The sequence below is a fragment of the Eubalaena glacialis genome, chromosome 19 (genome assembly GCF_028564815.1).
Source record: "Eubalaena glacialis isolate mEubGla1 chromosome 19, mEubGla1.1.hap2.+ XY, whole genome shotgun sequence".
NCBI classification, from domain to species: Eukaryota; Metazoa; Chordata; class Mammalia; order Artiodactyla; family Balaenidae; genus Eubalaena; species Eubalaena glacialis.
Genome location: NC_083734.1, coordinates 26,825,280 through 26,852,620, shown reverse-complemented (window position 1 = coordinate 26,852,620; position 27,341 = coordinate 26,825,280). Strand labels below are relative to the sequence as shown.

Sequence of the window (27,341 nt, the reverse complement as noted above, 5' to 3'; positions counted from 1 at the left end):
TTTTTTACCTCTATTATTCCTATGAATTTGGTCCAGGAGAATCAAGATTGCAGTATGTCATCAGTTCAGTCCACCACTTTGAAACAGGTGCCTTCTCTCTTCCTGTCTCCCCACCCCCTTCCCAGGTCACTTTCCTCCTCCAGGACCCTGACCCAACTCCAAACACCTGGCCCTGCAACCAGGCACTCAGGAAGCTGCCAAACCTTCCTAGGAAGAGAATTCCAGAGCTGCTTGGTGTTCATTAGTTTTACCCCAGTCACCCTCAGACGTTAACCTCTGGGTTCTAAAGTGGAGTCCAAAGCCGACCATGACCCGCCCCTCAGGAGTCCTTCATCCCAGGTAGAGCCCAGCATGGGTGTTGTGAAAATAGACTTTATTATAATAAAATGTCTCTTTAAACAAATGCCCCCACCATTCCACACCCCTGGAGACCAAGGTGGGGGGGGGCGGCATTCAGTCGAACAATCTCCCACCACAGCAAAGGAAACATGCAGAGACACTCACCCAGCCGGAGGGGGAGGAGGAGGGAGGTGGCTAGGGTAAGGGGGGAGAGCCCCCCACCCCAATCTGAACAGGGGATGTATGAAAATAGCTGCATAAATCTGTCCTCTTCCGCAGGCCCCCGACTCCAACAGGGGCCAGAGGAAAACGATGCAAAAGAGAAGTTGAATCTGATGAGCAAAATAAGGCAAACCCAACTCCTGCGTTCTGACCGCTGGCCCGGGTCTCAGGCCAGGAGGGCGGCTGGCAGGAGGGGAGCGCTATGGGGCGGGGTCAGGCCCGCTTTGGCTTGGCCTTTCTCCTTCCCGGGCCTGTGCAGTGGAAGGGAGATGGAAGAAGCTGGGCTGAGGCACTGAGTATGTACATATATACACGGCTCCACCCCCCTGCCCGCCCCGGGGCTGGGGCGCTCTGCAGAATCCAGTGCAAACTCTCCTACACGGAGGGAAGACTTGATGAGGATGGCCAGCGCCGTCGGAGGGAACAGGGTCCCCGGGCCAGGCATGTGGAGGCCAAGAAGGGACTAGCATTGCATGCTGGACACCAGGTGGAGGTGGGAGAACCAGGAGTCACGAGTCCACACCCAGGCCTGGCTCTGTGATGCAGGTGCTCAGCCCTGTGGCCGACTCGCTTCCGCACGCTGCGGCTCAGGCTGCCCTCCTGTCAGAGGAAGATGCCCATCCAGAGGACTCAACCGCAAGGGCTCATCTAGCTCTGACCTTCACCGAGTATAATTCCCATCCAAGTGCCAGCGCGCTGGCTCGGGAGAACGAGAGTCCAGGGCCTTCCCCAAGCAGCCAGGACAGTGCGCCGGGGCCTCGGGCCTGCAGGACGGGCCGCAGCGTCACTCCTTCTTCCCAGAGCCCAGTTTCCTGAGGAGCTGCCTCCCCTTGGAGAGGAGACCCCACACCTTCTTGCTCGGGCCCTGTGGCACCCCCCATTCAATCCCGGCGAAGCGGCCAGGGCCAGGAGCACAGGGCCAGCCTGGGGGCGCTGGGGGCCCTTGTGTTGAGCTGGCCCAGTGCTAGAATGGGAGAGAAAAGGGGCAAGGTCAGGGCCGGACCCCCAACCCAACCCGCCTCCGTTCCGCCACAACCTCAGGGGCCTGCAGACCCCAGGTCACGGAACCACAGTCGCGAACCAAAACCCACCACCTGGCTAGTGCCCCACACAGAGCACAGAGAGGCAAACGGGCGCGATGATGCTGACGGAGCACTAAGCTGGGAGTCGGAAGGGACAGACGTGGAGTCTCATTTCTGTTCTGTTCACTTGGACCTGGGCAAGCCCCTCCCCTTCTCTGGGTTTCTCTGTAGGATGCTGGGCTCAAGAGTCCTTGGACTTGACCCTCAGGTTGGGTGCTCCAAATCCCCCACATCATCCCCTCCCAACCGAAGGGAGAGCGGGGACAGGGACGCTGGAGGGAGCCATACACTCCAGGAACGATGGTTCCTGCACCAGCGCACAGACGGAAGGAGCAGGTCCGCACAGGCCAGCAGACGCGGTGTCCGAGGGCCTTCAGGGAGTGGAGGAGTGCCCACCCCATGGGGAGGAGATGGAGACTCTTCCTTGAATGGCCCCTGAGCGGGCCGCAGGGAGCCCGGGGCCAGAGGGGACTCACGGTCGGGCGGCGCTCAGCGCCCACCACAGCTCTGGAGGCTGCTGCCCCTCCCTTAGCATGTCTCCCTTGCAGAATCTCCTCCTCGCTCTGTTTGCCACCGTGAATGGCTCCCTCTGCCACAGGCCCACCCAGACTGTGCTGTTAGTGGCCTAAGAACAGCGGCTGGGCAAACAAGAGAGCCACGAGCAAGCCTCCCCGCTACCCGCCAAATTCCCACATCCACTCTGCGACCTCCTGTGCCTGGTACAGCCCCGCCAGCTCCTGCCAGCCTGTGTGTTCTCCATCCCCTGCCCCCCACTCCCTTCCTCAAACCCCCACTTCCACCAGAGCCTGGCAGTCTGCTGGCAGGTGCTGGGTGCCCAGCCTGGGGCCCGCCCTCACCTAAGACCCTGGTGATGTGGCAGGGCCGCCCACAAAGAGCTCTGCTAGCACCCAGAGGTCAAAGAGTCTCTTGCCAACTAGCCAGGGCTGATGGCTGGCTGGGGTGGGGCGGAGGGGGGTAGGCCCTTCCCACCCACTCCCAGGGCTCCCAGGAGGGAGGGGTTGCTGGGGAAACAAATGGAGGGAGTCTCTGAGCCCCAGAGATGAATGGTCTGGGGTTATCTACAGACTCCAACTGTTTAAGCCTCCCGTTTTATGCCCCACAGCGGAGAAAATGGAGAGTTGGACAGAAAATCATGCATCTGATTCCCTAACAGGTCATGATACAGAGGAGACTGTGTGGGGGAGACTGTTATTACTGGTGGCGTTAGTGTCATCCTTCTGTCACCAATAATAATCACAATATTATAATACCATAGTCATATAGTATCATAATATACTGATGAGCCATATGAATGTCACATAATATTCTACAAGCTGCATGTGCTATAGAATATGAGGACTCAGCTAATATGGGACATTATATTCTAGGATGACATGTATTCTTGTGGCAGCTGGCATTGCCCAGAGTAAGGCAAGGGGAGGGCCTGATCCTAGGCCCAAATCTGGCTCACGGCAAGAGCTCCCTCCCCGTTCCCTGGAAGAAGGTGGGAAAGCCAGGTCAGCTCCGGTGTCTGAGACAAAGGAGCGCCACCTGATTATGGTGACACGAGGAGTAGGGTGACATGGACATAGGGGGTCAGTCCCCACTTACATGTCGCTGTCTCTACATATATCTATCTCCATCTAGCACTGGACTCTTCTCCTCCTCGTTCTCTGAAGAACAGGGAACAAAGAGAGGAGATGGGTTATGGCCAGACCATACGCTCTCCACCTGGTCACCAGGTCGCCCAGGTCACCAGGCCTTAGGGGCAGGTCCTGCTTTGCATAGCCCCTGCCTTTGGAACGATTGCACATGGAGACCCAGGGCTTTCCCGTTGGCGCCGGGCCTCCTCACCCTCTCCCTGCCCCGTGAACCTGGAGCTTAATTGTACTCCACCCACCCAGGAAGCTGGGCCTTGCTGGGCATCTGGCTTTAAAAGGCACCTGGGAGACAGAGAGATGCAGCAGAGGGGTGGGGAGGGTCCCTGTACCAGGGGCTATGACGGCTAGAGGTGTGGGAGGCTTGAGGGTCCTTTTCCACAGGGCCCCTCACCTGCACTGGCCGGGGGTGTGGGCAGCTGGGATCAAGGTCTCGGCCTCACCCCCACTGCACAGAGGGGCACACACTGGGAGGGAGCCACCCCGGCTGGGCTCCCTCTGGCGGCAGCTCACAGCCCCGCCCTGGGCGCAGTGCGCACCTGGACCACTGCCCGGCTGCACTCCTCGCACGACGCCGTCCTGCCCACCCCTGCCCCCCTCCAACCACACCAGCAGCATAGAGACCCAACTGCTGAACCGGGAGCCCAGGTCCTCACTGACCTGCCCCTCGGCCTGGGGTGTCCCGGGCTCCCTGTCTGAGCCGCCTGCCTCAGGCCCAGGGCCCTCCAAGAAGTTGGATGGAACCAGGCCCCGCTGTCCATTCAGTTCCCCCTGGGGAGGAGATGCTGAGACTAAGACCAGGCGAGGCCTCACCCCCACCCCCTTGACCCTGAAGCCCCCGGGGGACGGCCTGGGGTCAACGTCACTATCATGGGAGGCTACCTGGTCCATTCCTCCGGGCTTCGATCAGGAACCCTTGTTCATCCCCCTCCCTGGCTCTGGGAGAGCCCTCTTGGGCACACCCCCCCACCCCCATGTTCTCACATAGTAGAAACCATCATCATCCATGCCCCCGAACACAGTGATGACGTCCCCTGCCCGGAACGGCAGCTCTGCCTATGGAGAGACCAAGAGGCACGTGTCAGGCCCGGGGAGGCCCTGCCACCACCCAGCTTGGCTGGGCTCTATCTGAGGGTCCTCACCTCCACGTCCATGTTGGGGGAGCTCTCCCGGGGGTTGTAGTCAAATGCAGCCACCATGGAGCGGGGAGCTTTCAGGCCAGTAGAGGAGACCGGCTGGGGGGCGCCTGGAGGGGGAGGGGGAGAAGACTCAGGACTCTCTCTAGACCCTCCCCCACCCCCCTACTATCCTTGGCACTGGAGGCCTGCTGACCCCTATTCACCACCTCCCCTCTAATTGTAGCCCCTGGGGAGAGGTCGGAGGGGCTGCCCCGCCCCACCTCTCTCCCCAGTCTCCACTGCACAGGGATGGCCCCTCACCTGCACAGGGCTGGGCAGGGCCTTCTGACTCAGCTGTGGAGAGAATATGACTGTGAGCCCCGCCCCTCACATCCCTCTTCTTTGGGGGCGGGGGAGGGGGGGTGCTGGTGCAGGGCAGGCAGGATGCTCAGCCTCACACAAGGGATGCAGGAGAAGGACGCTCGGAGAGCACATCAGCCCAGCCCTTTGGTTTTCGTAGTGAACTAAGGCCCAGAAAGGGTAAGTGACTTGCTCCAGCTGGCATAGAATTTATAGTCAGGTGCTTTCTGGAACAGAGGTCCCAGCAAACCACTCCGCATCTCCACTAGAATGAAGCTGCCCACTGGAGGGGTGGCTGGGGATGAAGGTCTGGCCCGATTCCCTGAACCTGCTCAAGACCTCCCATGTGTCTCCCCAGGGAGCCACATAGTGTCCCCACCCTCCCGTCCTCACAGGCCCCCGAGGGAGAAGGGGGTCTCACCCACCTTTCTTGGAGCGGCGGGGCTTGGGGGGAGGCCCAGCTGTGCGAGCTGTGGAGTAGACAAAGGGACCGTTCCCTGGTCCAGGAAGGCAAGCAGATGTTAGAGAGAAACCCAGGCGAGGGAGGGAGATGGACAGACTTCAGTCTTCTCCCGGGGCTGTACCAGGGCTCCTGCACTAGAGCGTCTAAGGGCGTTCCTCTCTCATCCCCCACCTCCCGGATCCAAAATACAGGGCCCGTCCCCTCGGCAGTGAACTCCCATTCCAGGTGGCAAGCTCACTGCCGCGGCCACACTGGCCTCGGTCTCTGAGGGCCCCAGTGGCTCTGCCAGACTCTGGACCAAGCAGGCACCTCGGCCACTCCAGACATACAAACTGCTCTGGGCGCGGGTGGTGTTGGATTTGGCACTGTGGTGGCAGGAAGTGGGTGGGGGACAGGAGCAGGTCATACCTGAACCCTCAACGAGAACATCTGGGGACAAATAGCCCCGCTGGAGCAGCTGCTGTCTCCCTGCAGGACTGTCCGCAGTCACCTCGGACACCATGTTGCAGGGGATGTAGCCCATCCGGCCCCCGCCTTCACCCCGATAGAAGCCATCGGCATCCTTGTCCCCAAACACCTGGACGCGAAGAAGACCCGTTGTGTCAGGAGGCCAGTTCAGCTTGCTCCCTGCACCCGAGGCCCCGAGCTCACAGCACCACACTTGGGACTGCAGAAGAATGCTCTACCTTTTGTGGAACAGGAGATAGGGGGAAATAGCCAAGAATACGGATCAGAGGGATGACAGAAGATAGCCCTTTCCGTGTGGTCGTCACCCGCTATCTGCACATCCATCCCCCCAGTCCGGCCCAGACTAGATCTCCCTGACCTCACAGCAATAGCCGAAAGCCTTCAATAAATACTTGGAAGCACAATAAAAGTTACAATGTTAACAGCAGCAGTTATCACATTGTGATATGCGCCAGGCAGTTTCAGGGCTCTATGGGTACTGAATCATTTCATCCTCAAACAACCCTGTGAGGTAGACACTTAACATTATCCCCATTTTACCAATGAGGCCCAGAGGAGTTAGCTAATCTACTCAAGGTTTCACAGCTAGATGTGGCAGAATCAGGACCCAACCCCACATCACCTGGCTCTAGAACCATCACCTGGTTCTCACCCACGCGCGGCTATCATACCCCCAGCGCAGGAAAGGAGGGAGGAAGGAGGACCAGACAGTGAGTCAGTCACCTTCAGGATCTGGCCCTCCTGGAAGGGGAGCTCCTCTTCCCCGGCATCAGGGTTGGGAGACATCGACACGGGGTCATAGTCAAACAGAGCCACAAAGACCCTGACAGGTAGGTCCTGGTAAGCCAGTGCTTCTTCTGGAGGGCTCCTCGGAGGGGCTGTTGGGGAGAGCAGTGGCAATAAGCTCTGGCCAAGGGGGCAGGAAAGCCCCCTCAGCCTGGCCCAGCCCCCCACAGGTGCTCACCCAGCTCCGCGGAGCCTGGCCTGGGGGCCCGGCCCCCTCTCCGCTGGGGGCCCCTCCGCCCAGAGCCGTCCTGCCCTCTGGGCTCCCCAGTCTCTGTTGCCTGCAAAGAGAGGGCAACAGACGGCAGAAGTGACACACCGCCCCTCTGGCGGGCACCTCAGCAGGGGCAGGACCCCGCAAGCACTCCCCCAGCTCTGCCCCGTCAGCGAAAGCGGCACAGCAGAGCAGGGACACACGTTCCTCTCCTGGAGCCGTGGCCCAACCTCACTGGAGGCATCAGACACCCCCACGTGGGGAGGAAGGGCAGGAGGGGAGGCCCAGCTCTGGCCACCTTAGTAGAGGAGTGCGGTAGAGGGAGTAAGGTTAGATCTGAGAGTTGGCCGAGGAGCGTGGGAGAGGAGTGCCTCTTCTCGGTGGCAGGGCTGGGTGAGGCCGGACATCACGGTCAGTGTCCTGAAGATGTAACTAGCTAAGCAGAGGAAGGGGCCCCCCGGCCCAGAGGCAGGGGGCTGGCTGGCGGCAATTGGCGACTTATGGCCACAGAATATTGTGCGTCCCAGTTCCGACTGGCAGAAGCAGCAAAGCAGTGGAATGTGGGTGGGAAGAGGCAGGTGAGGGAGCCCGGAGGCCCAGCCCCACCTCTGCTGATGGAGACGGCAGCGTGGAATGGGAGCGGCCGGTGGGCAGCAAGCAGGGCCACCAGGCGGCAGCAGGCAGGGGGCTGCCCAGGGTGGGGAGAGGGCACGGACCCGGGAGGGTGGCTCCTTGGCTCTGCCAGTTGCACTGCAGCCTCTCTGCTCTGGCTCCCCTTTCTCCCAGGCCGGGAGGCGTGGGTAGGGGTTGGGGCCTGAATTGGCCTTCGGAGGCCCCCTGGGCCTTCCCGTGGGTGCTGCGCCCCACGCCTCCCCATCTCCGAGGTAGCAAGAGCTGGTGACGCTGATGCCCCCGCCGCCCGTCTCTTGCTCTTCCTCAGAATCATATTCGATGCTGATTTCCAAGCACTTGGGGGAGAGGCAGCTGGCCAGGCCTGATTCTGGGGCTGGGCCACGGGGGCACCTCCTCGAAAGGGCCGGCCGCCCTCTCCCAGCAGCCTCTGGTCCAGCCCTGGTGCCCTCGCCCACGGGGGGGCCGCCCCTCTCCCGGGCGGGGCCTGGTCGTCCAGAGGCCTGGGACCCGCCGTTGCTGAGAAGTCGGCTGCAGTGTTCACGGGGATCTGGGGACCGCCTGCGGTTGGGGGGCTTCTCGGGGGAGCCACTTCCTTTTCTCCAGCTGCTTCCACCAACTAGTCCAGGCATGTCCTCCAGGCGGTCCCCAGCCCTGGAGGGCTCGGGAGACAAAGGACATAGGCCAGGTCCTCGGGGCCGACCGCTGTCACAGCCCAGCCCCAGGAAGGCAGGCTCAGGTGGGTCAGGGTCTCGGGAGGAAGAGCCTGCCCCTGGCCTCTTCCCATCCTCCTCGTCCTCCTCGTCCTCTCCTTCCTCCTCCTCAGGGATGCTAAAGAGCTTCTTGCTGCAGAACTGCTGGAGAGGCAGCTCCAGGATCTGCTCCAAGATCTCCTCGTCGCTGTCAGTCTCACAGAAGGGGTCGGGCTGGGGCTGGGGGGAGGGGGGGAGGGCGGCAGGGAAGAGAGGTCCGTGGGAAAAGGACAGAGTTGTGACCTTTGCCCTCAAATGAGGGCAGGGGTTTCAGGTAACCCATAGCCCTCTCTCAGCTTCCTCCAAGAGGAAAGACCAGAGAGAGAGGCTGGCCCAAAGCCACACAGCATGTCCGGGGCAGAGCCAGAGGAAGGATTAGAGAGCACACCCAAGAACGGGCTGCCCAGATGCTGGGATCCCGAGGGGCAGAAGCGTCAGGGAACAGGCCATGCCTGTAACAGCAGGGAGGCCTCCCACCCCCTCCTTGGAAGCTCCCAGCACGAGCTCTCAGATGGCCAGGGTGCTGCGTCTGGTGGGTTTGATGGGGAGAAGTTACAGAAAAGAGAGCCTCATTCTCCCCTTTCTTTCCAGGAGGGCAGAGGCCAAGCCTGAGCCACTTCCTATCTGCTGCTCAGGACAGGGCCCAGGCCACACACCTAGAATGTTGCTGGCACTCGGTGGCATTGGAGCAGCTGCTGACACGTGGGGCAGAGGCCCCCAGAACCCGAGGTCTAGGGCCCACCAGCCCCTCCTCACCCCGTTACCTTGGCCCCATCATCCCTGAGGCTGTTGCCGGCAACCTGCTTCTGGAAAGAGCAAGTCCTGACACCCAGCTCCTCTTCCTCTTCCTCCTCCTCCTCTTGGATGTCTGACAGATCTGAGTTGCGGCCATGGTCCACAAGGGAGTTCCCCAGACGGACCCCAAGCTCGGCCGTGTCCTCTCTCTGCAAGAGGCCAGACAAAGGAGGAGAACAGGGAGGTGAGGGAGGGCATGCGGGGGGGGGGGTGCGGGGGGGCTTTGGCAGGGTCAGCCCCAGCCAGAATGAACGGGGTCCCTTCGCAGAGGGAGACAGGGTCATGCCCCAAACGGGGGGTGTGCATAGTAGGGGGTGGGGAAGAAGAAGGATGGCAGCCAAAAAGGAAAGAAACCTGGAAGACAAAGTGACAAAGAGCTGGCCAGACATACAGCACAGACCAGAGCCAGAGCAGAGCAGAGAACAAGCAGAGAGGACAGCCAGATCTGGGCTGGCAGAGGGCAGGGAGGGGGGGCCTCGATTCCTTGAGGTGGCCCAGTGTCCCCAACCCCGTACCTCAGCCCTGGGCCTCAGCCCAGGCCCTGTGTCTCCTCCACGGCAGGCCTCAGCACAGGGCAGCCTCTGGGCCAGTGTTCCCTGGGTGGAGCCAGGGGCCGGGCGGGCTTCTCCCGCGGTCCACTCAGCCTCCTCCTCGGCCAGGGAGGAAGCTGCAGGGCCAGGAACTCGCTCTCCCAAGGTTGGCTCACTGGCCTTGCTGTCCCCTGGGGCACCCAGCACAGCTGCCCCAGCCTCCTCCTGGAATAGCAGGCACTGAGGAAGGGCCCAAGCGCCAGACCCTTCTCCCAGTCTCCACCTGCTCCCCTTCTCCCCAGCAGCGTACCTGAGAGCCAGGCACTGGGGGCTCCTCTGAGGATCCTTTTGGTGTCTCTCCGGGAGAGCTTGCTGGGGAGCCCCCGGGGGGCTCTCGAGTTCCATGGGGGTTGGGGCACCGGAGGGGAGAGCTGGGGTCTCCAGGCCCCGGGGAGGCTGGAGCAAGGGGCGGTCTGGCCTCCGAGCCCAGTCGTGGGGAGGGGCAGGAGACCCTGGCTGGCAAGGAGGCTGCAGCCAGGGCGGGGGCGACGGGAGCCGGGATGGAGTCGGCCGACTCGCCGTGGGGCGACATGGTGCGCACGGCCACCGCGCGGCATGCCTGCAGCAGCTGCAGCTGCGACAACTCCACCAGCACGCTGCCTGCTGTAGGGGAGGCCACCTCCATGATCTGCAGGGTGGAAGGAGCACAGCACAGGAAAGGGAGGCTGAGGTGGCCAGGTGTGAGGACTCCACGACCACCACAGTGACTGGCATCATGCCAGGCACGGCACCCTTGGCGTGCCACGTCTCATCTAAGCCTCCTGGCCACGTGGTTTCAGTGGTGGAATGCCAGTCATCTGCTACCAGAGCCCATGCTCTTAACCAATCTGCTACTTAGTGCCCAAATGCCAGGGCCAGGCAGCCTCTGTGCCAGGTTGGGGAGACTAGGCCTCTGTGCATGGCGAGGAGAGACCCACATCTCGATCCCAGGGTACAGGTGGGCAGTCCCCAGGCCATACCTTCTGCCCATCAGCATAAATGGCATAGCCTGTGACCCGGACGCCGTTGGAGGTGCCAGCAGCATCAATTGTTACCGGGAGCCAGCTGATGATCAAGATTCCAGGGGAGGGCCCTGGCTCAACCTGCACATCCAGGGGGGCATCAGGTGGGCCTAGGGGGAGGGGGCACAAGACCCAATAATGCAGCACACTCACTGCCAGACGTAACAGCCCACTTCGCCATTTCTCTAAAAACCCAAGTAGCAACAGTCTCCTTCGGCCGCCATCCGTGGCCTGACCTCCCAGGTGTTAAAGACACCAGGTGCCCAAGCCCACCTACCTGCTGGGAGTGTGGTGAACTGCAGGGTGGCAGCCCGCTGCTCTGGCCTCTCCAAGCCTGGTTCCCAGGACCCTCGAGGCGGGAGCTGAGCCTCCACTCGGGCCTGATAGAGCGTACCAGGCCGCAGGTGGCAGAAGGTGGCCCAGTAGGTGCTAGGGCAGGCAAAGGGGCACTCTTCCCCATTGAGGTAGATGGCATGGGCCAAGTTGCTATTGCCGGGCGCCCAGGTGATCTCAGCGGACGTGGCTGTCAGTCGATGGACCCGCAGCTGGCTAGGTGCCACCCCGGCCCGGGCCCCTAGCACCAAGCAACAGCGCAGAGGGTCAGAGCCGCCCCAGCTGGTCATGGCCTGAACAGAGACACGGAGGGGCCCGGTCTGCAGGTCCAGATTCTCAAGCACAGCCGTGGGGGGCGCCCCGGGCCCCAGGGCCTGCCGCAGCTCCCCATTCACACAGATGTGGTAGCCACACAGCTGCACGCGTTCAGGAGGCGGCTCCCAGGCCAGCACCACACTGTGGGCCAGCTGCTTGAGGACAGCCAGACAGCGGGGGTAAGGCGCGGCAGGGGGCTCACCCAGGCCCTCGGGCGAGGGGCTCAGACTGAGCTCGTCCCCTGCAGCCTCCTCCTCTGTTCTGGGCTGGCTGCGTCCCCCGCTGCTCTGGCCCCCGCTACTGCTGCCGCCCGCGCCTCCACTCAGGAAACTGAGTTCAGGGCCTGAACTGTGGGACAGATCAGCCAGCTCTGGAGGCAGGGAGGTCAGGAGGTCGTCGTCGGACACACGCTCTACAAAATTGGAAGGGACCAGGCCCCTTCGGCCATCCATGAGCTCCCCTGGTGGAGGGAGGGCAGGGGAGGGGAAGACAGAGAGGAGGTAGAGAAAAAGCAGTCCAATAAATGCATTTGAGCAATGGTTAGTGGGTGATCTTAAGCATCTGATTCAGATCAGCATTTACCTGTCACTGCTTTTTAAAAGACAGGAGCAGTCAAGATCTGGATTAGGGAGTTACTGTTAATTCTCATTGGTGTGATAACAGTATTGTAGTTATATAGGACAGGCATCTTAAATTTTAATGTGCATATGAATCACCTGGAGATTTGTTAAAATAGGGATTCTAACTCAGCTAGGTCTGGGTGGGGCTGAGATTTTGCATTTCTAATGAGCTCCCAGGTGATGCTGCAAGGATGCAGAAGAACGTCCTTAGAAGGAGATGCATGTTGAAGTATGTCTGGGTAAAATACCATCTGTCTACACTTGGTTTTCAATCATCTTTTTAACCTGCATACAGAGAAGGCAATTATGGCAAAATGTTAACAACTGTTGAATCTAGGTGGTGAGTACATAGGTATTCACTGTACTATTTAATTTTTCCGTATGTTTGAAAACTGTCATTTTACACAGGCCTGAGGAGTGAGGGCGGGGGTGCCCCTCAACTTCCCTGGGTGGAAAACAGACATCCTCAAAGGGAGAGGGACGCCCATCTGGTCAGAGTAAGGGAAGGAATCTTTAGACACAAAAGACATACCTGCCAGAGAAAAGAATCCCCTGTGGGTTCTAGAAGGGGTTGAGACCCACAGCAGGCCTGGGTCCAGAAGCATGACTGGCAGTCAGTTCAGACAGCGATTGAAGGTAAGTTCTGTTACCCTGTGCCAGTTCCCCTGAACACTTGGCAATAGAGTATTATAAAGCGTTTGTTTTTTGTTTGTGAGACATCAGAAAAACAAGAAATCGGACACACAGTCTGTCACGTCACAGCTAATTTGGGAAAAGGAGAAAGATTCCTGGGGAACAGATGAGCGGGCGGCTGGTGTGCCTTACTGGGAGGAAGGAGGAGCAGGGGCCAGGGTTTAGGGGGGTGTAGGCAGGCCTGAGCTGCAGGAAGGCGTGTAAGTTTCCCCAACACCCTCTCTCTCTACTTACGCTAGGAGGGAAAAACAAAAAGTAAGGAAACTTGAAGAAGAAACAAAAGGGACTTTCAATAAATTAGATAACATGAGCACTGCAGTGGGTTGAAAGGTGGCCTCCCCAAAATATGTCCACATCCTAAACCCTGGATCCTATGAATATGACCATATTTGGGAAAAGTGTCTTTGCAAATGCAATTAAGTGAAGGAGCTTGAGATGAGATCATCCCGGATTATCTGGGTGGGTCCTAAATCCAATGACAAGTGTCCTTATAAGAGACACATAGGGAGAGACACTGAGAGAAGAAGAGGAGGAAATGTGACCACAGATGGAGAGACTGGAGTGATGTGGCCACAAGCAAGGGACACCTGGACCCACCAGAAACTGGAAGGGACAAGGAACAGACTCTCCCCTAGAGCCTCCAGGGGGAGTGTGGCCCTGCCAACAACTTGATTTCAGACTCCTGGCCTCCAGAACTGTGAGAGAACACATTTCTGTTGTTTTAAGCCACCCAGTTGGTGGAAATTTGTTACGGAAGCCCTAGGAACTTAACATAAGCACTAACACTATGGGCTGTGAGGTTAACGGTAGGAACCGTCACACTAAGCAGATCCACAGCCCCGAGAGGCTGGTGCTGGAGGCTGGGCCAGAGTCAGTCTCGTGCTCCTGAAGCCTGAGCCACTGAGAGCAGCCCAGGTGGGACCAACACAGATGAAGCAGTCACTTAGCGGAAGTATGAGGAGGAGGAATAGGGCATCCTACACCCAGTTGCCTACATGCCTTTCAATCTATCCCAAATTGCATAGTTCAAATTCTAGTAACCTGTGGTTAGTTAATATTTATGTTTTAGCCGCCCCCCTCCAAAAAAAGGTGTTGCTGTTTTTATTTTTATTTTTTTATTAAAAAAAGCATTTTCCCAGGAGCTATTTAATCCTGCTCTCCATTATCCATCCTTATAGAGAATTTAGCTGTTTACCATCATTCCCAGCACCTACTCAAACAGCAGGCGTGGGGCCCAAGGAGGAGTTGCCCAGTCTCAGTAATGGGGCATCTGCCGCGGTTGCCCCATCCCACGGGCACTGTAGAACTGCCCTGAAGCTCACGCCCTGCCTGGGCCCTGACAACTGCTAACCACTCGTTAACACCCTTTCCTGGGGCTCTGGACCCTGATTCCTCCTCCCCACACTGATTGGGGTCCAGCATCAGATCTATGCCACATGCCTGACCTCGAGGTCACTAGTGCTAAGCGCTGCCATGCCCTGTCTGCCAGCACAAGAGTGAACTTAGCCGAAATTCCCTGTGACATTCTGTCTGCCACCTGGACCGTCGTAGGCCCTGCCTTGCTCTGGGCAGGGACCAGCTGCTCCCACAGCCCTTCCTTTCCCTTTCCCTTTCCCTTTCCCCGCGGGCTGCCGGGTCTCTGGATGCCTTTCAGCTGAGTCTGAGAAGTTACAGTGGGCTGAGAGGATACAGATGGGTGGAGGTCTTCGGGAAGAGGAGCTTAAAAGCAGGCGAATGGACAGAATGATCCCCACTACCTTCCTACCTTCAAAGAAGCCATCCTCGTCCATGTTGCCATAGATGTAGATGTACTCGCCAGCGGTAAGTGGAAGCTCTGCCTCTGGGTTCTCATTGGGGCCCTCGAAGGGGTTGTAGCTGTTGGGGGAGGTGCAGAGGAGGAGGAGGAGAAGGAGAAGGACAGCGACTGACGTTCCTCTCCGTGTCCTGTGTCCTCTCCCCCAGTGCACTCGGCCTCTACGGAGACTTGGTTGTCCCCCTTTAACCACGTGGAGCACCCACTGCGCCCACCCCAGCCCAACGAGGCTAAGAGGACATGTCCCGCTGGGGTCCCTGCCCCACCCCCACCGTCTCCAGAGGCCGCACTCTTCACCGGCCCCTCCTCCCTTACACCCCAAGTGCTGGGGAAATGGGGAGCAGGGGTGAGGGCCCACCTGTAGCGAGCGAGGAAGACCTGGATCCTGGCTCCCCCCCGGCTGCCCTCCGGTGCTGCTGGGGGCAGGGAGACGCTGTCTGCCTCCAGCTCCTCCACCTCGCTGGCTGTGTCCACCTGCGGACACGCAGAAAGGGCCAGTCCCCTCCAGGACCCAGGGGCCAAAGGCAAAGCAGGCAGAGGAGGACCCACCGTTTTGAGAAGAGAAACTGAGCAGATGCTGGGCAAGGCCGGCAGCGATGGGCCCCGATGTTTTCTAACTCAGCACCTGAGCCGGCAGGGCCTGGCGGAGCCCAGATGCCCTGGCTCAAGGGACCGGGGTGGGGGGGTGGGGGAGTGGGGGGGCGGGGGGCGGGGGGGGGCGGGGTAAACTGGATCCCTCCCTGAGCCCCAGCCTCTTTTCTGCACCAGCCCCAGTAAATAAGACCACTTTCCCCATCGGAGAGGGGGCCAGCCACACCGGTGGGGGAGGGGCGGGGGAGGGTGTCCCACGACAGTCTGTCTCCTTAAGGTAAAAACGCCGCCAAGGGCTTCCCTGGTGGCGCAGTGGTTGAGAATCTGCCTGCCAATGCAGGAGACACGGGTTCGAGCCCTGGTCTGGGAAGATCCCACATGCCACGGAGCAGCTGGGCCCGTGAGCCACAATTACTGAGCCTGCGCGTCTGGAGCCTGTGCTCCGCAACAAGAGAGGCCGCGATAGTGAGAGGCACGCGCACCGCGATGAAGAGTGGCCCCCACTTGCCACAGCCACAACTAGAGAAAGCCCTCGCACAGAAACGAAGACCCAACACAGCCATAAATAAATAAATAAATAAAATTAAAAAAAAAAAAAACGCCGCCAAGCACTCCCATGGTGAAGAGCTGGAGGCCAGGAGGCAGAAGAGGCTGAGAAGTCCCCGTGACGAGGGTACTGGGAGCGGAAACTGGGGCATCCAAAGCCAGCACCACCGCTCCATCCCACAAGGGGGCAGTAGAGGCCGCGGCCGGGTTCTACCCCTTGAAACCACCTGGGACGGCACGGCTGCTCCTGACCACCCTCCCACCCCACACACTTTCTGGGGTTTGGAAGGTAGAGAGAGGGATGAGGTGATCGGAGGGGTTGTGAGTGATACCAAAGAATTTGGTAGTGATAACAGCTGCCACACGTTAAGCGTCTACGGTGTGCCCGGCACTGAGGGAGGTACCACCCTTGTATTTTTTCACGTAATCCTCACAGGCAGGGTTATTAGTTCCAAATGCAGACAAGGAAACCGAAGCCCAGAAAGAGGCAGCGACTTGCCTGGGACAAAGCTGGGACCTGAATCCCGGAACCTGTGCTCCTCCTCACATGACCGCCTGCTTCTGCCACAGACTCAGGACCAGCCTCATTAGGTGGATCCTGGCGCCAAAGTGTCTGACTCCATCCAGCCCAGGACTCTAGGGCCTCTCTGGGCCCCAGAGGGGTGGGGCTGGGCGGCCCCAAGGGAGGGCTTGCAGGAGGGTGGGATGGGCCCCACCTGAGCTCCCCGCCCACGGGGAGGAATCCACGGGCCCCTCTCTCCCGGGGCCTGGCTCCACTTGGGACCCCACACGGGCCAGTGGCCAACCAACTCCTGGGTCACCTCCCCACCCCCCTCCCCCCAGGCCCTGCCCCAGCACTGACCTCGGGCGTAGGGCATGACTTGGGGCTGTTGTGGATGGACTCGGAACGAGAGGAGTTGGAGAGAGACTCTGCCTTCTTGGCCGTCCTTCGGGGGCCCCCAGCAAGGGTGGCAGGGGCAGGCTCAGAAGACTTTGGGGTGCAGCGCCCTGGGGAGCCTGGCGGGAGGTCAAGGTCTAAAGAAAAGATGACATGTAGCCTTGGGGTCTGTGGCCTGAGGAGCGACCAGGGACCAAGGGTCCTCATGGATCTAGGGGTCAGGCCCTCCACGGCCAAGTTTCCTTACAAGAAGGGAAATACTGAGTGGGGGGGAACTTACTAAGTGGAGGTGGAGGTGATTTACATATATTATTTCATAGGCTCCTCAGAGCAGCTTGATGAGGTGCCTTGGATGCTCCTGTCTTACAGCTTAGAACACACGGCCCACAGAGCGTTAGCAGCATCATGAACTGTTAAGTGAGTGGAGCTGGGACCACGAGATCTGACTGAAGCCCAGCTGGCTCTTCACCAGCCCATACTGCCTGCTACTGACTCCTAGTGCCCACCTCCCAGCCATGGCCACAGAGATCTTGTTGAAGGGGGAGGAGCAGCAGGCCGAGATGCTCCCGTGGGCTTGTTTTCTCCCCATTGGAGCCTGGTTCAAGCCAGACCTGGCTCTAACTTGCTGTGTGATTTTGGGTGAGTTGCTAGCCTTCTCTGACCCTGAGTTCTGCTCTATACAAAAAACCCCAGACCTGGGGATTCCAGGCTAATGTCACTGGGGTCTACCTTACCTTTGGGGCCAGACCCCCGGCAGGGCTGGGGGGTAGAGCAGCAGCAGGGGGGAGGCGGGCGGTCCCCAAGGGTACTGTAGCCCAGGGAGGAGGTGAGCAGATCCAAGGGGCCCGGGTGCAGGCGGAAGGCCTGGAGCTCCTGCGCCAGGAGGCTGAAGCGCTCAGTCTGGCTGCGGCACTGCTCCTCCAGCTCTCGAACCCGGACCTGGGCCAAGACACATGACAAGCCACAAGACCCACCAAAGCTGCCAGATCCAAACTGTGCCATCTCCACACAGCCCCGCACTAGGCTTCAGATCACATCTGCCCAGCCCCTAGGCCTGGGCACCAACCCTCAGCCTGGCTGCCCCACTGCCCCGAATAGTGTGCCGCTGAGGGTAAAGACCGGGAGCTGTGGGCCAGCTTCACTCCCAGCCCTGCCTCTTGCAGCAAGGCCTCCTGCCCCAGGCAGCGGCACTTCCTGCTTGTGGCTGCTTTCTAGGCCAAAAGGGGTCGCCCTACCCCCATCACCACCACAGTATCACTTCAGGAGTTTTCTCAGCTCCGTGGCTTGTCACCCTGCCACAGTCAGTGACCCAAATCCCTGGCCTCAGAGAAGTCCCCAGAGAGATCCCACACGGGAGCCAGGGACATCTTTGTGACAGGAGTGAGCCAATTCCCAGGAATTTTTCTCAGGGATCAGGAGAGTCCCTGTCAAGGGGATCATGGGTTAGACTGGTGAGGAACTTCCTCAAGGTCTCAGTGGCTAGGTTTTAGAGGAGGGCAGGGCCTGTGTCTGCCAAGCACAGTGGCAGATCTGGGACGAGGGGGTGGCCCACATGTCCTGTGAGAATCCCAGCCCATCTACGGAGTCTCAGGTCTGCTACCAGTCGCACCCCCATCGTTGGACATGAGGGTTGGAACCACTTAGACCTAAGGGAGGAGACACAGCTCGGCCAGCCTGGAGAGGTGTTGGGGAGGCCCCCCCGCAGGGAGGTGGGGAGTCAGGAGGACGTACCTGCATGGAATCCAGGGTAGACTGTGGCCGGAGGAAAGCACAGAGGAAAGGTTAGAACCCTTGCCCTGTAGGTCATTGCCCAGAGAGGGAGGGAAGGAAAGAGGGACCCAAGCGGACCCCGCCCAGTCAGCCCCCTAGACTGACTAAGCAATTGCTAAAGGGAAGGATATTTCAGGGCCAAAGGGGGAGGGGATCCCCCCAGGCCCCAGAGCACTTAAGGGCCCTTCCTGGGAGCCCACTCCCCACACACCCACGCCACCCATTCCAGCGCTCGCTCAACCTCCCCAGCCTCCCCGAAGCGGGCAGAGCTCATGGCCACCCCCAGGGACCCACCTCCAGCAGCTGCACGGCCCCTTCGTGTTCCCTCTGGGCTTCTGCCTGGGCCTACAGGTGGGAGGAGGCAAAATGCTAGAGGAGAAGGATGAGGAATGGGGGTGGGATAGAGTGTGATGGAATGGGGGTGGGATAGAGTGTGATGGAAGGGAGGAGGGTAGGGAGGGTGAAGGGAGACAAGAAAGGGGAGGAGGGGAGAGGAGGGGGGAGAAAGAGGGAAGGGGGCTGGGAAGGGGCTGAGGGTTCCTCCCTCTGACTCCCACCCTGAATGGAGTCAGAAGGCAACAGGGTCAAGGACAGGGGCCTCATACTGCTTCTCTCTTCCGGGGACCTCATGCCTCAGGGTTTCCCTCCTGTCTCTCTTGACACTCTTTCTCAGCCTCTCCTGCCGGCTCATCTTCTACCCCTCCGGAGTGTAAGGGCACCGCAGGGCACAGTGCTGGGCCTGCTTTTACTCTCTCCCAAAGGGTCCCCTCTAGTCACACGACTAGACACACTGAATACTCCAAAACCTGTCTCCAAGACCAGCATCCCCAGGACTCGAGACTCATAAATCCAGCTGTCTATGGACATCTCCACTTGAGTGTTTAACACACAACCCAAACTTGGCCAAAACAGAACTCAGGATTCCCTACCTCTCAAATCTGAGGCCCTTCATCCCTCACTCCTGGGGAGTGAAAAGCCTCGCCCTCCATTTAGTCAGCAAATGGGTGAAAGAACGGGCATTCAACTGGAATCCCATGGTGAATCCTGTCAGTTCTATGCCCAAAATAATATTTCAAATCTATCCACTTCTTTCCAGCTGTGTTGCCTACACCCTAATCCAGACAGCCATCATCTCCCGCCTGGACCCCTGCAGCCACCCGACACCTGACTGCCCTGCTTCCGTGCCCACTCCCCCGTCCATCCTCCGCAGTGCTGCCAGTGTGATCCTCTAAAATGATGAATCAGATCATGCCACTCCCCTGCTCAGGACCTTTCAACAGCTTCTAACTACTCAGAGAGCAAAATATCCAAACTCTTCCCCTGACCTTTAAGGCCTGATGTGATCTGGCTCTTGCCCACTCCGGCTGTTCTGTCCATCCTACTACATTCTAGCCGCACTGGTCTGCAGCCCCAAGCTCCTTCCTGCCGCAGGGCATTGGCACTTCTATTTCCCCTTCCCTGGAGTGCTCATCAGCTGGCTCCTTCTGGGCCCTGAGGTATTAGAGGCCTTCCTTGCCGAGCTCTCTAAAGAGGCCGCTCACCCCATCCCAGCCACTCTGCGTCACATCACGCTGGTCACTTCCCCCGCGGCACTTGTCCATGACTGGGATCATCTCACTCCTGGATCTGTTTACTTGCTGATCCGTCAGGGACCTGATCTTTGCCCCCTCCCGGTCCCTCCAGTGCCTGGCACAGTGCCTGGCACACAATGGGTTCTCAGTAAACACCCACTGGACGAGTGACGATAAAGCTGGGGTCCGGCAACCTACCACCGTTCCCCCGCTCCGCCCCGCCCCAACCCTGCCCCCACCTGCTGCAGCCTCCGGACCTCCTCCTGCTTCTCCTGCAGGCTAAGCCGGGCCTGTTCGTGCTCCACCTCCAGCTGCTGCCTCCGCTGGGCCACCTCCCGCATGTGCTGAAACGCAAGAGCCCGCGTCAAGGCCCAAGCCCTGCTCTGCTGTTCCTACAGAAGATCTAAGATGAGGGTGCCTCAGACACCGTGTGTATCACATACTCTCTGTCGAAAAGGAAACTGAGGCTACAGAAGGGAAGGGCCAGCGGCACCAGGACTCGGCCTACACCCCAGTGCCCCACAGAGTGCCACTGTCCCACTCTCTCCCTGTGCCAGGGACCGATGCCCCCCCCCCCCCGCACAGTCCCCTCACCTTCAGCACCTGCTCCAGGCTCTCCAGCTTGCTCTGCAGGCCCCGGCTCTTGAGAAGGGCCGAGTCCCTCTCCTGCGTCACTCCCAGGAGCTGGCCCCTCAGCTCCACATTTTCCCATTCCACCTGGAGAGCGGGCAGCGCCAGGGAGCTCAGGGTGTGAGCCTCAACCCCCCGCATCCTCACCAGGGGTAAGAGTACGCTTCATACTCTAGCCCAGTCCGGGGTGGGTGGGTGGAGGAGACAGCCCTTTGCCTGGAGACCAGGGGCCTAGCAGGACCTGGGCAGAGCTGCTACCTGCTCCTTCTCCGTGGCTCTCCCACTGAGCCGAGAGTTCTCCTCCACGAGGCGGGCATTCTCACTCTGGGCTTCCCTCAGCTGCAGTTCCTGCGAGACCAGAGGACCTCTGGGGAGGGTTCCAGCGCCCACCTTCCTCCTCTCCCCACACAGAGGACACTGCCCTCCCCGACCTGGACCCTGCATCAGCCAGGAAAGGGGAGCCCCGCAGAACGGGAGGAAAAGCACACTCTCTGGGCAGGAGGGAAGGAAGCAGAGCTGAGGGGAGCCCACCACCTGGCTGGCCTGAGGGAAGGGAGGAGCTGGCCCCCCGGGAGGCCTGCCCAGCTGGGCGCTCACCAGCTCCTCACATCGCCTCTGCTTTTTCCGGGCTTCCTGCTCCAGGCTCTCGCATTTCTTCCGCTTCTTGCTGAGCTCTGATTCCTGTGAGGTCAGAATGGAGCTCCTCATGTGGGAAGGCAGATCCACCCAGAATGGGTCTCCTCCAGCCCTCGACCTGGGACTTACCAGCTGCTGCACCCTCTGCTGTTTCTCTGGCTCCCCTAGGACCACGGGTGGGTTTTCCACATCCTCCTGGGGCGTGGCCTGGAAATGGCCAGGGGCAGAGGGCTGGCACCTGAGAAGAGGGCCTCAGGGCAGCCTACCCCCAGCCCCGCCTGTCTGAGGGAGGTTCCCACCCCATCTCACGGTCAGCAAAGAGATCCCTGCCCGGGAAGTAGGGGTGCTGTCTGCCCCCCACCGCATCCCCTCATCTCCAGCTGACGTGGAAGAGCAGAGGCTGCACCCCTGTGTCCTCCAGACATAGTGCTTTGAGATCCTGAGACCCATGTGTGCCCTGGGAGATGGGTCCCTTATCCAGGCCAAAGCGTTCCCTTTTTAGCTTCCAGCCCTGCTCTGCACTCAATAACTGTCCTGGGTGTCCTTCAGCGACTGGCAGATAAGTAGGAGGCTGCCTGGGCCCCCAGGGATGTGGTGTCCCCAGAGCTAAGGGTTATGGATCCATAGAATCTGGGCTCGGCCCAGAGCCTGCAGACCTGGCCAGACCCTCCTCCCAGCTTCCACCAAGCCCACCCTATTGCACGTCCCAGTTATCCGTGCAAACTCCGGAGGAGGACAGGTCTTGATGGGCGATGCATCTCCCTCTCTGGGCCAAGCAGAGGGGCAAAATCTGAGCAAGAAGCATCCCACACCCTGAGGCCTTGGTCGCCAGGAGGTCCCTTCTCCCTCCCCTCTTCCCGGAAGGAGGTGGACCTAAGTGCTGCCCAGTACAGAGGATGGAGAGGAGCCAGACCTCTAAGTTCTGGGGGTCCGGAGCGGGGTCCCTAGCCCTCGGACCAGGGGCCACCTCAGCCCGGCGCCCAGTGAAGGCCGCCCGTACCTGGAGCTGGGGGCGGACACACTGCCGCCCCCGAGTAGCCGGGCCGGGCCTGACGGACCAGGCGGGCGCTGAAGGGGGCGTCCCCGCGCTGCGGCGGCTGCGGCGGGAGGCAGCGGCGCGGGCTGGGCCCCGGGTGGCTGCCAGGGCAACCGGGGATTTGCAGCCGGGCCGTACCACTGGCGGCACGGCAGGGGCGGCGGGGCGGGCCGCGGGCCTTAGGCCTGCGGAGGGCAGACCCCGAGCCCCTGGGGGCGGGCGCGGCGCAGGTACGAGCCCCGGGAGGCCGGGCAGAGGACCCTGCTCCCAGCTGGGGACAGTCCCCCAAGCCCTTGCAGTGCGCACGCCACCACCGCGTCGTCGGGGCCCTGAGCGCGGTACAGGGGGAGATCCCCCGAGCCGCTCCCGCCCCCATCTCCGCACACCCACACACCTGCCCATGCGCCGGCGCTCACCTCTCCCGGGGCCCCGGGGGCGGGCGCCCCTGCTCTGGCCGGGGCGGCCCGGCCTGGGGGCCGAGGCGGCGGGGGCGGCTCCCTTTGGTTGCGCAGGGCGATCTGCCTCTGCAGCCGCAGCACCTCCCGTTGGGACTCCCGCAGCAGCCGGTCGAAGTCCCGCACGTGGAGCCACTGGGGGCCCTCCTGGAGTCGCGGGACAAGGAGGGGAGTCGGGCCTAACCCCTGCCCGCCCAACGCCATGCCCAGCAGAGCCCGCCCTCCGCCTGACTGGAGGGGCTCCGGGGCGGGGGAAAGTACACATCCCCCCATGCATACATGCCTGGTCACAGATGCATGCTTACAGAGCCACATGCTTCCGCTAGCCCGTGTGCAAATATTCCCAGGAACTCGTTTACTGGGCACTCACGGCGTACCCGGCACTGTGCTAAATGCCTTGAGAACATCTCTTCACACCAGTGTGAGGTATGTGTGGATTCATACAGTCAGACCCACTGGCATGCAGCCTGAAGCCTGGAGCACAGAAATTCCCAGGTCTGGGACTCATGGCTCCACCCCCTTCGGTTCAGGCTCCTTCTCCCCGCTCCCACCTGGGCCGTTGCCAGGGGAACCTACTCCCCAGCAGCCTCCACCTTCTCGCTTTATTTGCATCTCATTAACATCTCAGTCCACATCCCACACTGCCGAGCAGGCGGCCTTGTGTAGGGCCGAGCTGGAAGGGGTGACCAAGGCCTCCTCGCACCTTGCCAGCCAGGGTGAGCCTGGCCTGCAGCTCCCTGCACTCCCGCTGCAAGGCAGCAATCTGCTTGTCCTTGGCCAGCAGGGCACTGGCTGTCTCACTGAGGTCCCGGGCTCGCTGGCGGGCCAGGGCCTTCCGGCACAACTCCAAGCTGGCCCCTGGACTGGGCATGGGAGCACTCACCTGGCCAGAGGAGGGGTAAGGCCAACGGTCATCTGAGGGCTGGGGCCCTCCTCCCAATCCTCAGCTCCTCTCACAGGAGGGGTTAGGATGAAAACCTAGAAGTGTGGCCTCCTGCTTCTACCCTGGATCTACCCTCAGGAGACCAACAGCCTCCCTTTGACCCAATCCCTGCAATCCTCAAGCGGGAGTGAAAGGGTTAACTGCACATCCTAGTTTAGGCCCAAAGGATGCTGCTAGTTGAGGGCTGCCACTGTGATGGGTTTTCATCCCTGCCCCCACCAGATCTGCACCCAGAGATGAGCTCAGCGGGAGGCTGCAGCCAGCACCAGCACGTGGTAATCCAGAATCTCGCTCCCTGCCTGCTCAGGAACTCCCCGCCCAGCCCTTGCCTCCCTCCTGTAGCTCCAGAAACCCTCAGCCTCCTAGCCTGGCTGGCATTTGCCCTTCCTACACCTCAGCCCCTGGGTTCCTGCTTTCCTAGGTGCTAAGAGTCCGTGACTCCCAAGCCTCACCCCCTCCGGCCCAGCCCTGGCGCCCCTCTTCCCTGGTCGCCCAGCCTCCATCCAGTGGCCTCCCATCCTCACCACCCGCAGGTTAGTCTCCTGCAGCTTCCGGGCTCTCTCCTCCAGGCGCTTGGCAATGACCGCCAGCTCTGCGTTCTTCCGCTTCAGCCTCCGCACCTTCTCCTCCGTCTCGGGGAAGCTGCTCTTCCTCTGACAAGGGGTCAGCCAGAATAGGGGCATGTGGGGAGCACCCCCCAGACCCAATCCTAAACAGCCCGGGTCTTGGGCTAGAGTCCTGGGCTCACAGTGGGGTCCTTGGCAACTCTAGGTAGGGGTTCACCCTTTCCGGGTCTTGGGGTCATGTCAGCTCCATGGAGCTCCCACTTGGAGCGATGCTCATGGGACGAGAAGGATGCCAAGGCAGAGGCCCGGGGTGTCTGAGTCTGCCTCCCCCCAGCGCCAACCAGGACCCAGGACTCGCTTTCCAAGCCTCACCAGCATCTGGTTCTCCTCCTTAAGGATGGCACAGCGCTGCTGCAGCTCCCCCACGGCCCTCAGCAGCTCCAGATTGGGCCTGTCCCCAAAGCCCATTTTCAGCTTGCCCTGGCATGGGAAAGGACAGGGCACAGCGACTCAGGAACCCACCCTACCTGTGGAAATCAGAGCCCTCCATAGGGAAGCATTCCCCCTCCACAGTCCAAGGACACATGGAGACGAGAAGGTTCTCCCACACAGTTCAGGCCTTCGGGGGGAGCACAGGAGGCCCAGGAGAAGGGGTTGTTTAGTCCTCGCTGCCGACACTAGCATCTCCCAACCCTGGGACCCTGTCTGCTAGTCCTCAATTCTTCCCATCCCTGCCCATCTTCCCCTCTTGGGAAATGCCAGCTCGAGCTCCCATCCCCACTCCTCCAGGCTCCTCAGGGCCCCTGAGTCCCCCAAAGTCCTGGTCTCTCCATCTTCTACAGGAGACTGCTCGTACCGACCCCAAAACTTGTCCTCCCTGGCTCAGCCCAGCACTGAGCCCCCTCCCCTGAATCTGCTTCCTCTGGACTCTGATTCCATGACACACCTCCACACGCCCCCAGTATCCTCCAGCCCCCAAGGACAGAGACTTGCAGAGGAGACAGACAGACATAGACAGACAGACGGTCAGAGAGAGACTCACAGAGGGAGAGGGAAGGGGGAGGGCCAGAGGTAGACAGAGAAGGCAGAGTCAGAAGGACAGACAGATGGCGAAAAATGGAGCCAGTGAGATTTCTGACCAAAGAAGGGAGGACAGACAGTCACAGAGACAAGCCCACAGACAGAGATGGGCCCGGAGAAGAGAGGTGGGCCATGAAGTTGCGTGTCATGCCCAGGCTGGAGGGCATGGTGAGATCCTCGACCTCGCAGACCCCAACCATCCACAGCGCCCTTACCTTAGAGAAAGCCTCCACCTCCTTGTCCTCCAGCCTCTGGCAGCTGGGTCCAGAGCTCAATGCTCCTGGCCCGGGGCTGGGCAGCCCAGTTTCTGTTCTTTCAGGCTGGATTCCACCCACAGGCCCGGGGCTTCGGGCTCCCTCGGGCTCGGAGCTCTCCTCAGGCCTCAGTTCTCCAACACGCAGAGCTGCCAGAGTATCAGCCATGCTTGGGGATGCACCTCCAGGTTCGCCCCCCTGGCCTGGAGTCCAGCTCTGCCAGGCGGGCAGTGCCCATGGTTCCATGTTTCCGGGGTCCCCCGGCCGTGGGAGGGATGTCAGTTGCTCCATGGTTCTGCCAAGGGTTCCCAGGACCCGGGAGGGGGGACATCACCCAGCCAGGTGGAGGGGCTGGTGAGGGTCACGCCAGGCCAGACCCTTTCCTCTCTGAGCTCTTGGCTTCACCGCAGCTCCATCCAAGGTTGACTGAGTTCTTCCTCACCCACAAAGGAGGCTGCAGGAGTCGGGGCTGCCAGAGCTGAGCTGGGGGTACGCGAGCTGTGTTTGTTCGTGGCTGTGTGTGCGCGCAAGTGTGTGGAGGAGCAAGGGTGTCCCCGTGGGGGTGGGGAGGATGTGCGGAGGCCACCGACAGCAGTGCCTGGGTGAGGGTGTGCGTGTGTCTCCAGGTCTGCCTGTGCCGGTCAGCGCTGCTGTGTGTGTGTTTGGAGGATGGGTGCCCCCACTTGTGTATGCCAGGGGGTAGTGGTTCTGTGTGTCACTGTGTGTGCCTGTTTCAGAGTTGCCAGTTGTTTCTGTGTGTGTGGCTGTCGGTATTGCAGGGCTGTGGCAGTGTGTGATGCTGTCACCGGTTGTATCTGAGTGTCTCAGTGCTGTGCTGCTGTGTGCATCGCTGTCATGGTGTGTCCGTCAGCGTCCGTGAGTCTGACCATCCATCACGGTCCCTCAGCCTGGCTAGGGTCCACAGGAGCTGCTGGGGTGACCCCCAAAGGTCTGCCGTGGTCCTTTATCCCCTGCTCCTCTCCCCGCTGCTGCTCGCCAGCTTGCTAGGCGGCTGGGCTGGTCTTAAGGAGGCCTGGGTCGGTGGGCTGCTTGCCTCATAGTCTCTGTTCCTGCTGGCCTCGGCTCTGGGGACTGGAAGGGTCCCCTACAGTCCCGGAGCCCCAAAATGGTGGGCGCCGAGGAGGGCTGAGCCTCAGAATAAGGGGGTGAGAGAGGGAGAGCCAGCCCTCCCCTCCCCCCTCCCCTCCTGCCCACCAATAGGAAGTCGGCTGCTGGTTTCCATGGTGATGGCGCTGGACTGGTGGGCTGGACCGGCAGGCAGTGTCGGACGGAGGGAAGAGCAGGTTCCTTACAGGATCTCGGCCCAGTGCCCCCAACATGTGACCTCCCACCCCTCCCACACACACACCCACATTTTCCAGGGTACAGAGACAGGGGGGCTGCAGACAGTTCTCCCCACATCAGTCCCAGCCCAAGCCAGGTAGAGACAGAGACGGGAGTTGGTATGACAGATAGACAAGGGATCCAGCCATGGAGAATGGCAGGAATAGAAAAGATGGGATTTGAGATGAAACAAAGAGAGAGACAGGGAAATCAAGGTAATGACAACAAGAAGATAGGAGCAAAGAGACAGAGGTGGAAATAGGCTGAGGGAATTGCTTTCGCTTCCTCCTGGCAGGTTGCATTTTGGGGGCAACCTGGCCATCTCGGGCCAGCAGGGAAGGCCATGCGGCCTGTTGGGCTGGCTTAGCCCCAGACTGTCAGGAAGCTCATCTTCTGTCTAGTCTTGGGCCTTTTTGCTATGGGAAAATGGCATTTGGGGACAAGGATGTGGAACTCCCAGACCCGTAAGCCAGCCTCTATATGGGCGCAGAGGCCTAGGTGGAGTCCCCAGAGACATGGATGTCGACAAGGGCCTCAGGCCTCTGAACCTGAGACTCAGTCCAACTGAACCTGAGACTCAAGCCAGTCTTGCCTAAGGTCGGGGGCCCCCGTGTGGTGCCCCTCTGGAATAGCACCAGCCACACTGAGCCACAGAGCCATGGACGGTGGGCTCCACCCAGGCCAGAGCTGATGGAACCGTTGGGGGGCGGGGGGCGGGGCATGAGAAAGAGGTGACCTCCTCACTTCCCTAAATCAGTGTACAGATCAATAT

The 27,341-nt window shown here is 60.5% G+C and overlaps 1 protein-coding gene across 6 annotated transcripts; it reads right to left on the bottom strand.

The window, feature by feature from the left end:
• Positions 1 to 365: 365 nt before the first annotated feature.
• Positions 366 to 25,516, bottom strand: TSPOAP1 (TSPO associated protein 1). 6 transcript variants are annotated; one of them, XM_061174710.1, is made up of 32 exons: positions 25,187 to 25,516; positions 24,264 to 24,371; positions 23,850 to 23,978; positions 23,086 to 23,265; positions 22,344 to 22,529; positions 21,021 to 21,098; positions 20,853 to 20,936; positions 20,514 to 20,603; positions 20,220 to 20,342; positions 19,865 to 19,969; positions 18,349 to 18,399; positions 18,016 to 18,036; positions 17,019 to 17,223; positions 16,249 to 16,421; positions 14,608 to 14,723; positions 14,202 to 14,311; positions 10,753 to 11,583; positions 10,434 to 10,585; positions 9,725 to 10,102; positions 9,400 to 9,639; positions 8,854 to 9,033; positions 7,424 to 8,269; positions 6,675 to 6,774; positions 6,434 to 6,588; positions 5,651 to 5,819; positions 5,205 to 5,276; positions 4,741 to 4,773; positions 4,444 to 4,547; positions 4,286 to 4,357; positions 3,962 to 4,072; positions 3,255 to 3,316; positions 1,436 to 1,525 (listed from the first exon to the last, which is right to left on the bottom strand). In XM_061174710.1, the coding sequence occupies exons 1-31, from the start codon at positions 25,514 to 25,516 to the stop codon at positions 3,287 to 3,289; spliced, it is 5,562 nt and encodes a 1,853-aa protein (XP_061030693.1). In that variant the 3' UTR covers positions 1,436 to 1,525; positions 3,255 to 3,286. The 6 variants fall into 6 exon arrangements, with proteins under 6 accessions (XP_061030692.1, XP_061030688.1, XP_061030690.1 ...); XM_061174709.1 differs by lacking the exons at positions 3,255 to 3,316; positions 23,086 to 23,265; positions 23,850 to 23,978; positions 24,264 to 24,371; positions 25,187 to 25,516 and having other exon boundaries at positions 366 to 1,525; positions 10,753 to 11,049; positions 11,326 to 11,583; positions 22,344 to 22,594; XM_061174705.1 differs by lacking the exons at positions 3,255 to 3,316; positions 23,086 to 23,265; positions 23,850 to 23,978; positions 24,264 to 24,371; positions 25,187 to 25,516 and having other exon boundaries at positions 366 to 1,525; positions 22,344 to 22,594.
• Positions 25,517 to 27,341: the final 1,825 nt, after the last annotated feature.